Here is a 15389-nt window from a genome sequence, read left to right on the forward strand (position 1 = left end):
TCATGACTTTCCTCCTGGTCTCTTCACTATGCACTAAGGAGTATGCCTGAGAGAGGGTCACACTATCTCTGGTCAAAATCTGTTGTCTCACAATATCATATTCTGAATTCAGTCCTACCAGGAACTCAAACACTCTGTTTGTCTCGATGTGCTTTCTATGTATCTGAGCATCTTTGGGACTCTCCCACTCAAGAGTCTCTAAGTGATCAATCTCATGCCATAGGGACTTCAAGGTAGAGAAGTAGACCGACACCGGTTTCTCTCCTTGTTTAAGGGAATTCACCTCACATTTCAACTCATATGCTCTGGCAACATTAAGGGGTTGGGAGTAAGTCTCTTTCATCACATTCCATATCTCCTTGGCTGTCTTTGCCCATAAGTAATTTCGGCTGATATGGGGCTGCATAGAATTACAGAGCCATGTCATAACCAAGTAGTTTTCTTGGACCCACTTGGTATACGTAGGGTCTCCCTTGGAAGGTCCTGCCACATCTCCCAAGAGATACCCTACTTTGCCCCTTCCCCCAATAGCCATCATGGCTGATTGGACCCATTCCAAATAGTTTGATCCATCAAACTTTACAGTTGTAATCTGAAGACCTGTCTCAGAACCACCACCATAACTGTTGTTCCCAAAACTGCCTTCTGCCTGATTCTCAAAATCCATTTCGGTCAAGAACTAGAAGTCTCAAAATTAGGATTACTACAGTCAAAACCAGCACTAGGACTACCAACCACAATCACAAAATCAGTATAGAACCAATCTGTACTCACAGTAGATGTGCATGAAATATGTATAAAACTGATCTAAAATCAACAACCACACAACAACAACAGTCCGAACTGTTTTCACCCCTTTAGAAGTGTTCGAAACCCCAAAAGAAGACTGAAAATCAGTTTGAAGAACAATCTGATATGCTGAAGCCAATTTGAGGTTTTAATCAGTCCTAAAAACTGTACACTCCAGACAGTACCGTACGGATAAGGTTTGTATTAGGGTTAATATGAAGCCTTAAACTGATCAATCTGATATGCTGAAACCCTAAAACTGAACTATTAGGATTTGCCGCAGGGATAAGATCACAAGGTTCAGTCCAATACTAGGGTTTGCCGCAAGGATAAGACAAAACCCTAGAGAATAGAGAGATAAAACCCTAGAGTGGTTTGGCAACCCTTGCTGGATAGGTCCAACCTATCTTCTCTAATGTTACTTCTCTCAGAAAATAAAAGACTTACAATAGGATGCAGTTCACTGCCTACCAAGGTTACCCGAACCCTAGCCTCCTCTAATTCTTCATGATCACCAACTCGCTGCAACTGTGGCACTTCTTCAAACGGTTGCTAATCCTCTGGAGATCTCCAAGAACCAGTCAACGAACTCTGCTTTCTCAGCTTCCAGCCTTAGATGGTTCTCATGTGGTCGGCTGGACTAGACTCACATGAGAAGCCCTAGCTCTGATACCAAGTAGAAGTTCAGGACTGTTATCAGTCTTGAACCCTAATGGATTTCAGGATCGAAGATAAGAAGAAAGGTAAGAGGAAAGAAGAGGAAGAGGGAGGAGAAGCAGTAGAACACAAGGGTTGAAAGGAGGAGCAGAAGCATAATATTCTGCCACCGCCACTTTAATTAATATTTATAGGTTATGCTCATTACATGGAAAGGACAGATCTGCCCTTAGTCTTTACATAACAAATAGAGCAAAAAATAAGACTGAAATAAATAACTGAAACAACTAAATGACCAATAGCTAACCCTAGGCAGACTAAAACATCTTCTACCCTACGAACACAGTGGGGCCGTAGCTGTGGGGCCCACATCAGTGTTCTCTACAACATTGTTAGACAACAATGTTGTCTGAATTCTGATTTTGACATTGTTAGACAACAACTTCTCACTAGGGAAAATGTTACCTTGTCTCAAGCCTACTCCCTAGTACATAGTGAAGAGAGTAGGAGGAAGGTTATGCTACAAAATTCTCAAATGGAAGTGGCATTAGCAGGTGCAAGACAAAAGACACCTATTGAGATGAAGAATGAAGGAAAGAAAGGTGTGTTTTGTGAATATTGCAAAAGACCTAGGCACACAAAAGACACCTATTGGAAGCTTCACTTAAATCTTGTACCAGAAAGACTCGGGAATAAGAAGAAAAATGCAAATGCAGCTATTACATCAGATAGTTCTTCCCTTCAAGAGCCTCGATCTACTTCTTTGGAGGCCATAGCTGCAGTCAAGGCAACATTGACTTAGTTGGAGAATGAAGTTGGGCTTGCAGGATCATCTCAGTCTGTCTCTACTACTACTACACCACCATCCTCCACATCAACCTTTGCCCACTCAGGTACAAGAGCCACTGCTTTTCATGCCTCTACTCTAGGTAACACTAACCCTACTTGGATCATAGACTCTGGTGCATCAAATCACATGACAAGCTTGTCTTCATTATTTACTTCATACAACTTGTCTTTTGGCAGAGATAAAGTATCCATAGTTGATGGCTCCTTTGTTCCCATTTTTAAAAGGGAAACATCAAAATCTCTAATGCCATTACCTTGTTCCCATTTCAGTCAGTATCCTTACAAAAAACCAAAATTGCTCAATAGCCTTCTTTCATGACCATTGTATTTTCCAGGATCTGGTGACAAGGTGATTGAGACTGGCCATGAGATGAATGGAATCTACTTGTTTGAGCACCCACCTAGAAGTGATAAAAGAGTTGCGAAGTCTTTTGTTTCTCAATCTGTGAATCAGATTATGCTTTGGCATAATCGTTTAGGTCATTTGTCTTTTGGGTCTTTAAGAAACTTGTTTCCTACTTTGTTTAAGTCAATTCAAATGTCTTTTTTAAAGTGTGAGAGTTGTGAACTTGCAAAACATTGTAGATCCTCCTATTTTTTGAGTAATAAAAGAAGCAATACTCCTTTTGAAATTGTGTATACTGATGTATGGGGGGCCATATCATATTCCTGCTAGGGGGGGGGGGTACAAGTACTTCCTATTGTTTGTTGATGATTACTCTCATTTCTCATGGGTTTATCTTATGCGTTCTCGAAATGAGGTTCCCACCTTAACCTGTGCTTTTCATCAAATGGTTCTCACTCAATTTGAAGTTAGAATCAAAATTTTCAAATCTGATAATGCCAAAGAATATTTCACTAAACATCTGAATTCATATTTTCTTGAGTATGGGGTTGTTCATCAGAGCACTTGTCCCCATACACCTTAGCAAAATGGGGTAGCCAAGAGAAAAAAATAGGCATATCCTGGAAGTTGCAAGAAGTATTATGTTGAATTCTCATGTTCCCATTCATTTTTGGGGGTATGCTATTAATACAGCTGTGTACCTCATCAACCAAATCCCTATCCGTGCTCTAGATATGAAAACTCCTTTTTCGTTATTGCATCCTGAGAAAGATTTGTACATCATCCCTCTTAAAGTTTTTGGGTGCACTTGTTTTGTTCAAATCCTAGGACCCCATTGTTCTAAGTTTGATCCTAAAGCTGCTAAATGTATATTCCTTAGTTATGCACAGAATAAAAAGGGATATTGCTGCTATGATCCTAGTTCTGGCTCTCGTGTTGTGTTCATGGATGTTACCTTTTTTGAGGATGTCCCTTATTATCCAAGTTTTTCTTCTTAGGGGGAGAATAATGAGAAGAATAGTCCTTGTCCTGAATTTCCTCTACCTATTCCTATTCTTGAAGGAGAGTTGTGTAATGAGGGTGCTTGTCAAAGGTGTAGGGAGTTGAGAGTTTACCGCAGGATGTGGAAGCAGGTTGATTTTGGTGCTCATAACCAGTCCAAGCCAGTTCCTCTCTCCTCTGTAGTTCCATATTCAAGTACTTTCTCCCTCCTTGCTTGTTGATACATCACCCTCATCATTGATCCTCTACCCCCTCCAAATGATCTTGCTCTTCCCATTGCAATCTGCAAAGGAAAGATCAAGATCATCTGGAGGGGACTATTATGTCCCTACTTAAGTATGGGACACATTATTAAACATAAATAGAAAGACTAAATTACCCCTATACAGTCGACACTAACACTCCCCCTCAAGCTGGTGAGTATATATCATATAGTCCCAGCTTGTTACATATGTAGCCCACTCCTCCCCAACTAAACCCTTGGGTGAACCGGTCCGCCCATTGACTCCCTGTGTTAACATATGCAGTATCTATCACTCCATAAGCACATTCTCTCTCACAAAGTGATTGCCAACTTCTATATGCTTTGTTCTCTCATGAAACACTGGATTAGAAGAGAATGTAGACTGCAGTTTGCTTGTCACAATAAAGCTTCACTGGAGTGTCAATCGAATATCCCATCTCCTGTAGAAGATTTCTCAGCCACACTAACTCACAAGTGGTATGTGCCATGGCTCTATATTCAACTTCTACACTGCTTCTTTCCACAACTGTCTGCTTCTTACTTTTCCATGTCACCAGATTACTCAGATATAGAACCAGCCCAATCAACACCGGTGTATCCCTCTATTTCAAGATTCACTCCACTCTTATATATCAAGCCATGACCAAAAGCTCCCTTTAAATACCTTACAATCCTTAGAACTGCATCCCAATGCGGAACCCAAGGTTTCTGCATAAACTTTAACTGACTCACCACACTAACTACAAATGAAATGCCTGACCGAATAATGGTTAGGTAGTTTAGCTTACTCACCAACTGCTTGTACCTTCCAGGATTTTCAAACTCCTCACCCATATCACTGCTCAACTTGGTATTTGGTTCCATTGGTGTTTCAATTGGTTTGGCGCTTAGCAATCCTATTTCTTCCAACAAATCAAGAACATACTTCCTCTGGCTCAAATTAATACCATGCTTAGGCCTTTCTACTTCTATCCTCAAGAAGTATTTTAATTTACCAAAGTCCTTTGTTTGAAACTTGAAAGTGCTCTCACAAGAAGGTCTTCATCCTATCAATCCCCAATCTATCACTGCCAGTAATGACAATATCATCTACATATACCACCAGTAAGATCTTCCTAGCATGCAAATCATGACCGAATACTGAGTGATCAACCTGACACTGTTTCATACCAAACTTCTTTTATCACTTCATTGAATCTAACAAACCATGCATGGGGAGACTATTTAAGTTCATAAATGGCCTTCTTTAGTCTGCACACCTTACCATCCTCCCCCTGAGCAACAAACCCCGATGGTTGCTCCATATAGACCTCATGGATAGCAACTTGATGTCAAGCTGAAATAGAGGCCAGTCATACATAGCAACTAGAGATATCACACCACGGGCTGAACCAATTTTAGCAACAGGAGAGAAGGTCTCCGTGTAGTCAATACCATATGTTTGGGAATACCCTTTGGCAACTAGTCTAGCTTTCAACTGCTCTACACTACCATCAGGTAAATACTTAACAAACACCCACTTACAACCAATAGCCCACTTACCAGGAGGGAGTGTGGTGAGATCCCACGTATGATTATGAGCTAAGGCAGAGAGTTCTTCTTCCATTGCATGGTGCCACCCTAGAGAGGCAAGGGCTTCCTGGACATCCATAGGAACAAAAATAGAAGACAATAGAGAAATAAACTGGCAATGGGAAGTAGAAAGGTGAGTGATAGAAACATAATTAGAAAAGGGGTGAAGTGTGCAACTACGTTTACCTTTCTGCAAGGCAATAGGAAGATCAAGGTCAGAAGCCAGTGTTGTGGCTGGTGTGGGAACAGCTGTCGGATCTGTTGACGGTGACGAAGCTGGTACATGTTGTCGATGCGTATACACTTGACGGATGGGTGGTCGTTCAACAGTAAGTTGCACCAAAGGCAAAGACTTAGTCACAACTGGAACAAGTGGAATGGAGTTCTCAACGAGAACTGGAAGAGGAGGAGATGAGAAAGAAGGGACATCACCTGACCTCGAGAAAAATGTAGTAGACTCAAAGAAAGTAACACTGCACACACAAAGGAACGTCGAGAACTAGGGTTATAACACTTATACCCTTTCTAGGTCTGGGAATAGCCAAGGAAGATACACTTAGTGGATCGTGCATCCAATTTGTCCTCTCCTGATCCAAGATTATGAACAAAGCAACTTGAAATTATTGTTGTTAGCAGAACTTCTGGGTATAAGAGAAAAACATAAATCAATAGGAAGAAGAAGAGAGAAGAGAAAAGAGAATAGAAGAACAAGAGAGGAATGGGCGAAAATCACTTACTACAGCCCAAGGCAATACTATTTATATGTTTAACATAACATTGGGTAAAAGGATAAAATTTCCCTACAACCTATAGCAGTACAAGAAAGCAAGCATAAAGTCAAGTATTATGGTGAATTCTCATGTTCTTATGTCAGGTTTGAGAGGATCCAGACATGAAGACTCAAGTGATAACAACAGTTCTGATACACAAGCAAATTTATCATCACGTAACCCTTTGCGGAAACCAAAATCCCAATTTAAGTCCAAAGGAGAAGCTGGGGAGGAAATAAAATTTTAAGCTAACTCTTTCTTATATAGGGAAAGAGAGTAGAGAGAGGGAAACAAGTCTTTAAGAGGTTGGTTGCCCACCCGAATGTTTTCCCAAAAAAGAACATGAGCAATGTTGATGGCCGTGTTGTTGTCACAATACAAAGACATTGGATCTGAGTGTTATTCCCAACTCTGTAAGGAGATTCATTAATCACAAAAGTTCAATTACTCCTTAAGACATGGCTATATACTCTGCATTTGTGCTTGTATTTCCTACAACAATTTGTTTTTTACTCTTCCACGAAAACAAATTGCTCCCACAAAATTACAATAACCATTGATGGACCTTTTATCACCAAAAGAACTAGCCCAGTCAGCATCAATGTAAACCTCCACTTTATATGACTTTATTTGGTGAAGAGAAGACCCCCCTACCAGGGTGTCTCTTTAAATAAGCAAGAACTCTCTTTGCAGCCTTAAAATGAGAGATTTTGGGTGAATGCATATTTTGACCTAAAACACTAACTGCAAATGCCATATCTGATCAAGTCATAGAGAGGTACAGAAGCCTCCCAAAGAACCTTTGATACTACTGAATATCTGAAGGAGTCCCTCTCATAACTTCCAAGCTTATGATTAAGGTCCACTTTGAAATTCCATTTGTAGTGGTGTTAAATCATAGTTTTTGTCTTTGTCATAGATTATTTCGAAAATCTATCAGAATTAATTGTGCTTTCTATCAGTATAAGTTTTACTCAAGCTTACCTTGTTTTAGTTTTAATTCTTAAAGTCTACAAGACCACTTTATAGAGTATTATTTTGTCTATTAACCCTAGTTTCATGATTTAGTTATGGCATTTTAAACCTTGAGAAAAGAAGTATAGTGCAATGTTGGGAGTCATTCCTAGTCAAGCTAGTGATTTTCATAAGACCCATTAATATAATGCAAATACGATCAAGTTGATGATTTTGTCACTGCATCAATTGTTAAGCATGGAATTTGAAAATATAATCACCATGGGAAAATATGTCTCTCCACCCTCAACATTATCACTCAAATACATGAGCATCGTTGCTACTCGTTGGCCTCCACGCTTCACATTAAACTGTATTAGAAAGAATGTGTATACTTTTAGACGCATGTTATTAAAGGACTTAAGCAGGTTCAACTGGAACAGATACAAACGATGAAACTTAAATGTTGCACATCTTTAAGCAGATACTAGAACCTGACTTACAGTATCAGAGAAGTAGTCATGATGTGGCTTGTAAAACTGATTCTTTTCATACCTGTGCTTCTGCAGACGTTAGACTTGATAATTGAAAAAATTAGTCATCATGCTCATATGAAGTAATTCACAATAAAAGATGATTAAAAATCCACCTCAAAACTTGAATGAGTTCTCCATTTTCAATTGGTACTTGTGAATAGACAGAAATTCGTTTTTCGATGGCCTAAGCATATGGAAAGCAAAAAAGAAGACATTCAGAGTACTGTTAATTAAATAATGTCATCTATTAAATAGCTTAACAGAACCTCAAAAAACAATGCCATGCTCCCCAACAACTTAAAATCAAGACTGAATAAAATGGAGAATGTTGGAAAGTTGAACTTTTAACTAACATGCCATTTTTGTTTACAAATATAAAGCATTCACACATGACACACCTCAAATTCAATAGCCAATCATAGAAAAGATGTATATAGATCTATGGTTAAATCTTTAACATGGATTTAAAAGGAAAGCATGCTTGATATGCAGATGAATAGGTAATAAAAAGGTAGGAAGTAAAAATACAGCCCAAGACATCCAGAGTACACAATTTTGAGTGCATGCATGCATCTATATGTTAGTTTCAATTGAAATATCAACTAGGCTAGTAGTAAAATAAAACAGCAATAAACATTACTATTTAATCAAGATCTTAAGCTGGAAGTAGAAGAAAAGATATTGTAGCTGTCTCCAATCCCTCTCTCAAGATAATATTCAATCTTGAGACTTTAGAATAGTTTCCCAATTTCCTGCACATCATCCATGTTAACAACTATATCCTCAACATAAATGATAAGAGTAGTCACAAAAGTATTTCTCCTATTCATAAAAAGAGTGTAATTTGACTGGGTTTTACATAGCCAACTCCAACCAAACATTATAGAATCTCTCAAACCAAATTCTTGGAGATTGAAAGAGCTCCTACAACAATTTCTGTAGCCTACATACCTTGCCCTATATCTCCTTACCATACATACTGGAAGGATGAGATACATAAACTTTTTCATGAAGGTCCCCATTAAAAAGGCATTATTCACATCAAACAGATGTAAGGAACTTGAAAACGTGGCAACTAAGGATAAGAGAATATGCACTGAATTCATCTTTGCTATTGGTGCGAAGGTCTCCAAGTAATCAATACATAAGTCTAGCCTTATATTGTTTAATAGTCCTGTCTAAATGATACTTTATTTACACACCTACAACCAATTAGTTCCTTCCCATCAGGTAAATCAATAGTCTCCAACATATTTAAGGGAAAATTACAAGGAACTACCTATTCTTTGGATGTCTTGACACTTAAGGGCCTGAACTTTCTGAATAATTGTTAGAGCTGTGAAGGATTCTTTGGGGCAACATGGGGCCTTAGTAAGGTGATCTGCACACTCAATAGTTGTCAAGACGCCACTTAGGCAACTAGTCACCCTTGACTGGGCACCTCACCCAAACACCTTGACTTATAGCAACTACGCACCCTTCTAGATGACTAGGCGCCCACCAAGGCAACTAGGTGCCCACCTAGGTGACTAAGTGCCCGCCTAGGTGACAAAAATGACAAGGTAGGGTGCCTTATATAATATCATTTATATTGTTGTATCTTAATGTGTGTTAATACATTTTATTAACGTTTTACTTTTGAAATTTAAAAGGGCGAAAGAGGAAAGAAAAAATTGAAGTATAAAGAGGTTCTTTTTTCTATTCACTCTCTCTAATTAAACAAAACAAAAACGCCATCCTTGTTATTTCTATTTTACTTCCCATCTTGAATATTTATGATATAAAGTTAATAACCTTCTTTACCTGCTAATTGATATGAAAATTGCTCTATTAAATACTTATTATAGTAGTATTACTTTTGAAAATAATGAAATTAGTATATGTAAAAGATTTTTATCATTTACATTTTATGATTTGCCACACTTTTAGAGGAAATTTAATGTTCATAATAAAGATTGCTATTTTCAATTAATATACATGCTAAATGGTATATAAAATTAGGGATCTAGCCAAAAGTTGATTATTTATATTATAAAATTTGTATCGCCTAGGTGATTAAGCGACTAGGTGCCCCAATGTCGCCCAGAATTGCCTAGACACCTTGAAAACTATGGCTCTCTCCTTTTCTCTTTACCTTGGTTATGGATGTAATGAGTAGACTGATATCAAGAGCTAAAAGATTATTTGTTCAAGGGTTGGACTGTAGGTAGGGGTGCTCATCAAAAACTAAAAACCGAAACCAAACCAAACCAAAAATTCTGATCAGTCAAACCAGTCGATTCAGTTTTAGTCAACCAAAAAAAAAAAAAATATATATATATATATATATATATATATATATATATTATAAATAAATATATATGCATTATATATACAAATATATTTATAATATATAATTTATAATAATATTATCTTATATGTATTTTTAGTATTTATAATATATATTATAAATATCAAAAACATCAAAAAACTGAAGAACTGAACTGATCAAAAACCAAACTGATCAACTAGCTAACCAATTGTTTTTATTCAGTTTCAGTTCACAGTTATCCAAAATCTAGTGGTACTGATTTGGTTTGGAAAATAGGCCCACGGTTCAGTTAACCGAACCGTGTGCACCCATAACTGTAGGGAGAAATAGGGTTTTGGTAATTCATTTACAAAGAAATGACATTATGAAATTTTTTTTTTTTTTTTTTTGTGAAGAGAAGCAAAGTCAATGGTTTGACAACTTGAAGCTATTAGTGAGATTGTTTGAAAGACTGTCTAATTTAAAGGTTAATTTGGTGGAGAATCTAGTAGTAGGAATAAATCTAGATCAAGAAGTTTTGAGCTCTTTTTTAAGACTTAGGTTGTGAGTGTGGGGATTGGCCTTTAAAGTATCTAGGTTTACCATTATGTGCTAATCCTAGATCAACTAGCTTTTGGACTACAGTGGTTGAAAAAATAGAGAGGAGTTTAGCTATTTAGAAGAGAAACTACATTTCTTTGGGAGGCAAGTTAACCCTAATTATGTCCACTTTAGCAAATCTTCCAATTTATTACATGTCGGTGTTTAGGATGCCTCAATTGATTGTGATAAGATAATGTGGGATTTTTTGTGGAAGGAGGGTAGAAGAAGAAGTTTCATTTGGTGAAAGGGGAAAAGGTGAGGAGAAGGTAGGAGAGTGATTTGGGAACAAAAACTTCAACATAAGGTTGTAAGTAGCATTCATGGGCTCTTACAAAATGATTGGGATGTTGGTCTGTCGCATATAGCAAAACATGGTCCTTTCGGTTTTTCTCTATCATATAAGGTATGACTTGTCCTCTAGTAATAAGGTTAAATTTTGGGAAGATATTTGGCTCGGGGAGTCTCCTTAGAAAAGACTTGTTTCCTACACCGAATGCTCTTTCCAACTTCAAAAGAAGACATGTCTTTGATTTTATCAACTCTTCTGCTTCTTCGTCTGGGCTGACTTGGAACCTAGGATTAAGGAGGAATCTTAGAGATTCTGATATTTTCCTTGTGTTCTAAAACTTTTGGACGGGGTGGTACTCGATAAATTAATTGGGATGGCCAGGAGTGGCCTCCTAATCTTATTGGTAGTTTTTCTTCCAAGTCCTTTAATTCTCATGGCTCTTTCTTCTTCTCAGTCATTTCCTGTTAAGGAAGTTTAGTGTTCTCTATTCCCCCAAAAATTAGTGCTTTTTGTTGGGAAGTTTTCCATGGAAGCATCAATAGTTGCGAATTGTTACAAAGAAAAAGACCCTATTGGCTTTTGTCCCCTAGCTGGCATATCATGTGCAGGTTGATCTACTCAAGGTACAAAGAAAAAAATCTTCAGAATCCTTCAAAGCAGCTCCAAATAGGTGTAAAATGTAAGACTAAAATCATCTTAAAGGATTGATCTACTCAAGGTACAAAACCTTCAATTAGAAACAGGCCAAGAGTGTCTGCTTTGATACCATGATAATAGTAACAGAGCAAGGAAATCACATTATGATTAAAGTGTATTAGGTTCACATGCCCAAAAGAATAGCTTATATATTAGAGATGTAAAAAATGTGAGAAAGGACCATTGAACCCTAGCAAAGAAAGAGGATATACAATACAATCTGTGAAAAAGAAAACTATAAAAGCTGTGATATAGTACATCTGATATGCAATACAATGGTACTACAAATGGAGAAATAAAGAGAATAAGAATCAACCAATGGTTTTACAGGGGATGTTTGATTTGTCAAAGACCTTTTCCAGCAGCATGGATTTTCCCAATATAGATAGATAGGTAATCACATAATTGAAATATTCAAGATGAATAGTATGATAGTTGAATATATGTAATCAATGATAAATAGCCAAACCTAGAAAGCTTTCTTAATGTGAAATAAATTTCTTCCCAAGCAAACAAAGAGGAGAAACAAGTGTAAGTTAACAATAAAATTAACCTGTATGATTGGATACTTCTTCTCCTCAGGACTCAAAAACATACCAGAACTTGTTCTAACATCACTCTTAATTCCCTGAAAGTTTATATGCAGCAATCAGTTACAAAAAAACATGAAGCATATATGAGGATATGGATTAATGTGCAACATGAAAGACATATTTTGCCACCAAAAATATTATTCAACAGTACAATACTAGAGTATTAAAGATTAAATGATAGTATGCAAGGTGCAAGCAAATGTTTTTGCGACAAACCTGTCCCATTCTTTGTAATCTGAACCCATAGTTACATGGTCATAACTAGTAGATCAGCTGGGCAAGTTTTATGAATGACAATGTTTTGTTGGAGTCCATTCAATAGTGGGTCATGACACCTGAAATGTGGGACAGGTACCAGGTTAAAGGGTCCCCATAACCATCTATGGTCCTATGTCCCCAGACCAGGGACTAGAATGTTTGGTCATTCCTAGAGGTTAACACAATAGATGTATGAAAACAAGGTGCTTGTTCATTAAGCTCTAGGACCTAAAGCAACCTAATTCTAGAGATAATAGCAAAGAATGGAAAAATAGATAGAAAAGGAAAATAAAATGACCAACTGGAAGCAAATAATTGGCATCTAGACATCACACATCATGCTAACGGATCCAACAATTACCCTAATTAGATGACTATTTCGCTAGGGGAGCAGGAAGGGGAGAAATGTATTATGCATTTGCATTTCTGGGCTAGCTTCTAGATGCATTTCTTAAGGCTGTTAGGATCAGCCTGTGATGACCATGGTTCGCAATCTCGACATCAATGGACATTTCACCATGCAGAGATTGGGAAATTTTGGGGATATTTTGCTAATTTCACTAAGATATTTGGAAAATCTAAAAAGTCAAGGAAAATTTTTATTTGCTGGAACACAGCAGCCGAAGAAGAAGAAGAGAAGAAATTTTGAGAAAGGCAGCATACTCACTTCAGCCGGCCCTACAATCTTATATAGATAATTATAAAATAATGTTACATGAATGGACTAGAATGCCCCTGATTAGTGATGGGACACCTAGACAAATAAAACAAATAAAACATTAAACAAGTTTAGGCCCAATAACTAAGAACTTAAGACAAATATGATTATAAACACTAAAAACAGCCGAACCAACATTTTTAAAATCATGGAATTAGTTAATTAAACCTTAAAGGAATCATTAGAAGAAGTATAATTGCACTTTAAGGCTAAAAAATCATAGCAAACAATTGTATGAACAAAATAGAGAAGATCAAAAGACTTAAATAACTATCACCTTCTGTCTTCCCTTTAATCTTTTATCTATCTTATCTTTATTATGTATATTATAATTTCCATCAACTTTTGTGGGTGTTTTTTTTTTTCCTTCTTTTGTTACTATATGTTTTGATTTGTTTGAGAATCTTCCCTTGTAGTTGTGTGATTTTTTTCTTTCGAATTATACTCAGTAAGGAGGTCCATCAAAATAGTAAACCAATCATTCAATCACCCAGCCCATTTGTTCTTTTAACAACAAAGTTAAAAAATCATAATGGTTTTAAGGAAATATTGGAAAGTTTATGATAATATTCTAAAAGTCTAAACCTTAAATATACAGTATTAATAAAACCTCAAATATTGTTGACATATCAACAATACATCAATGATATTTAGGAAAAGAAATTCTTGGATAATTTTATATTGTCCCCTTGCAAAAAACGGGAAATTTCAGATAAATTTCACCAAATATCATCGATTTTGCAAACCACAAGAACACCCACTCTGTTACCATACTTACATAGGACTTGAATGATAAAGGACAAGTTTAAGAAGTTATGATGGATTTAGAGGAAAAGTATTGGTTATAAAAGGTCGAAGGATTTAATTGAAGAGGTTGTAAGTCCAACCCAAAATGATGAAAAACTCCAAAATAGGGAAAATAGGTCTACAAAAAAATATTCTTTATTGAAATTTCATAGGTAGGATTAGAATGGATAATTTTAGAGAGTGAAAAGATTAGTCAGGTACAACGTATATTTTGCACAAAAAGACAAAAATTCTAGGATAGGGGGAAAAGATGTAAGTAGAGCTGTCAATGGGATTATATTGGTTCTGGTTCTAAGTTTTGTGCCCCAATTATAATTGGGTTAGGTCTGGTTTTTCTCTTCTGAACTGATTAAGACTTGAACCAATTATGTAATTAATATATTAAGATCTCCTGGTTTTGTAAATTTTGTAATATGTAATATCTATAAGGGTAAATTTCATAAACTATATATACGATAATTTAGTTAGAAAAAAAAAAAACTTGTTTTATCAACATATAATGATATAAACAGTTTACTCTTTACTTTCATTTTTATTAAGGTTATATTATCAAAAAATGTTGTTCCAAATTGTTATATCATAGGTAATTATAGATGATTATAATTGAGTGTAATCGGGTAAGACCTGAATACCCCAATTAAATTGGTTCAGTTCTGGGTCAAATTTACAAAATTGATTAATAATTGGTTTGAGACTGGTCCACCCTATCACAAACTAGATCAATTCTAGTCCTTTGAGAATGTTTAATGAACATCTTTGATGAATTTGTGGTCATCGATGGCTGTAATCACCTCTTGAAAGATTGAAAAAGATAAGCATTCTAGGGCATGGGAAACAATCACAACAAATAGCATACATTGTAAGATCTAGAATAAACTCTAGGGTATGGGATGCACACACCTAGAGGAATGCCTCTGAGCAAGATGATCCAAAAATGCATGCAGGCATACTAGGGAAGTATGGAAAAATGAGGCATATGCCTCTTGTATAAATGCATGAACAGAGACATATGCCTCGTAGGAGGTGCAAACCTCTATAACATTTTACATAGGAGTCATATGTGTCACATGCCTCTTACATTGAAATAAGTTCTTTGGAAACTCTTCTTGCTTTTAAGTTGTAATGGTGTGAACCAATTATATTGTGGTCCTTCCTATATGTTATCATATTTTTTAAGTTGTAGAGGAAAAAATAATCCATTCAATTTCATGGAAGCCTCAAACTTCAAATTTCATCTTGCAACCTGTTATTCTCTTGATCAAGCTGGCTATACAAGCCTCTAACTTTTTTTGTATGATCAGTAATAGAACGCAATAAATACATTGATTAATCAAAATAAGTAGAACAAGAGGTCATGGAGTTACAATTGGAAGTATTTTGCAATAATTGCCCCTCTCATCCCATACCAATACAACT

At 36.4% G+C, this 15389-nt stretch overlaps 1 protein-coding gene and 1 long non-coding RNA gene across 6 annotated transcripts in view; both read right to left on the reverse strand.

Annotated features, from left to right (window-relative positions):
- Positions 1–15389, reverse strand: part of LOC148852676 (prolyl 4-hydroxylase 1) — a 92458-nt gene that overhangs the window by 17019 nt on the left and 60050 nt on the right. For 2 of the 5 annotated variants that reach the window (XM_088944331.1, XM_088944329.1), the window contains 4 exons: positions 12151–12225; positions 7833–7903; positions 7687–7738; positions 7465–7554 (listed from right to left, as the gene is read on the reverse strand). In XM_088944331.1, coding sequence (XP_088800457.1) covers positions 7465–7554; positions 7687–7738; positions 7833–7903; positions 12151–12225 — 288 coding nt within the window. Of the gene's footprint in view, positions 1–7464; positions 7555–7686; positions 7747–7832; positions 7904–12150; positions 12226–15389 lie in introns of all 5 variants that reach the window. The other 3 variants (XM_088944332.1, XM_088944330.1, XR_016099147.1) reach the window with 2 other exon arrangements.
- LOC148852677 (uncharacterized) lies at positions 5429–6046 on the reverse strand. Its single transcript, XR_016099148.1, has 3 exons — positions 5897–6046; positions 5646–5762; positions 5429–5526 (listed from the first exon to the last, which is right to left on the reverse strand). It is a non-coding gene; the product is annotated as an uncharacterized LOC148852677 (long non-coding RNA).

Source organism: Nelumbo lutea, chromosome 5 (assembly GCF_056320005.1).
Source record: "Nelumbo lutea isolate HS-2025 chromosome 5, American lotus-T2T, whole genome shotgun sequence".
In the NCBI taxonomy this organism is placed as follows: Eukaryota; Viridiplantae; Streptophyta; class Magnoliopsida; order Proteales; family Nelumbonaceae; genus Nelumbo; species Nelumbo lutea.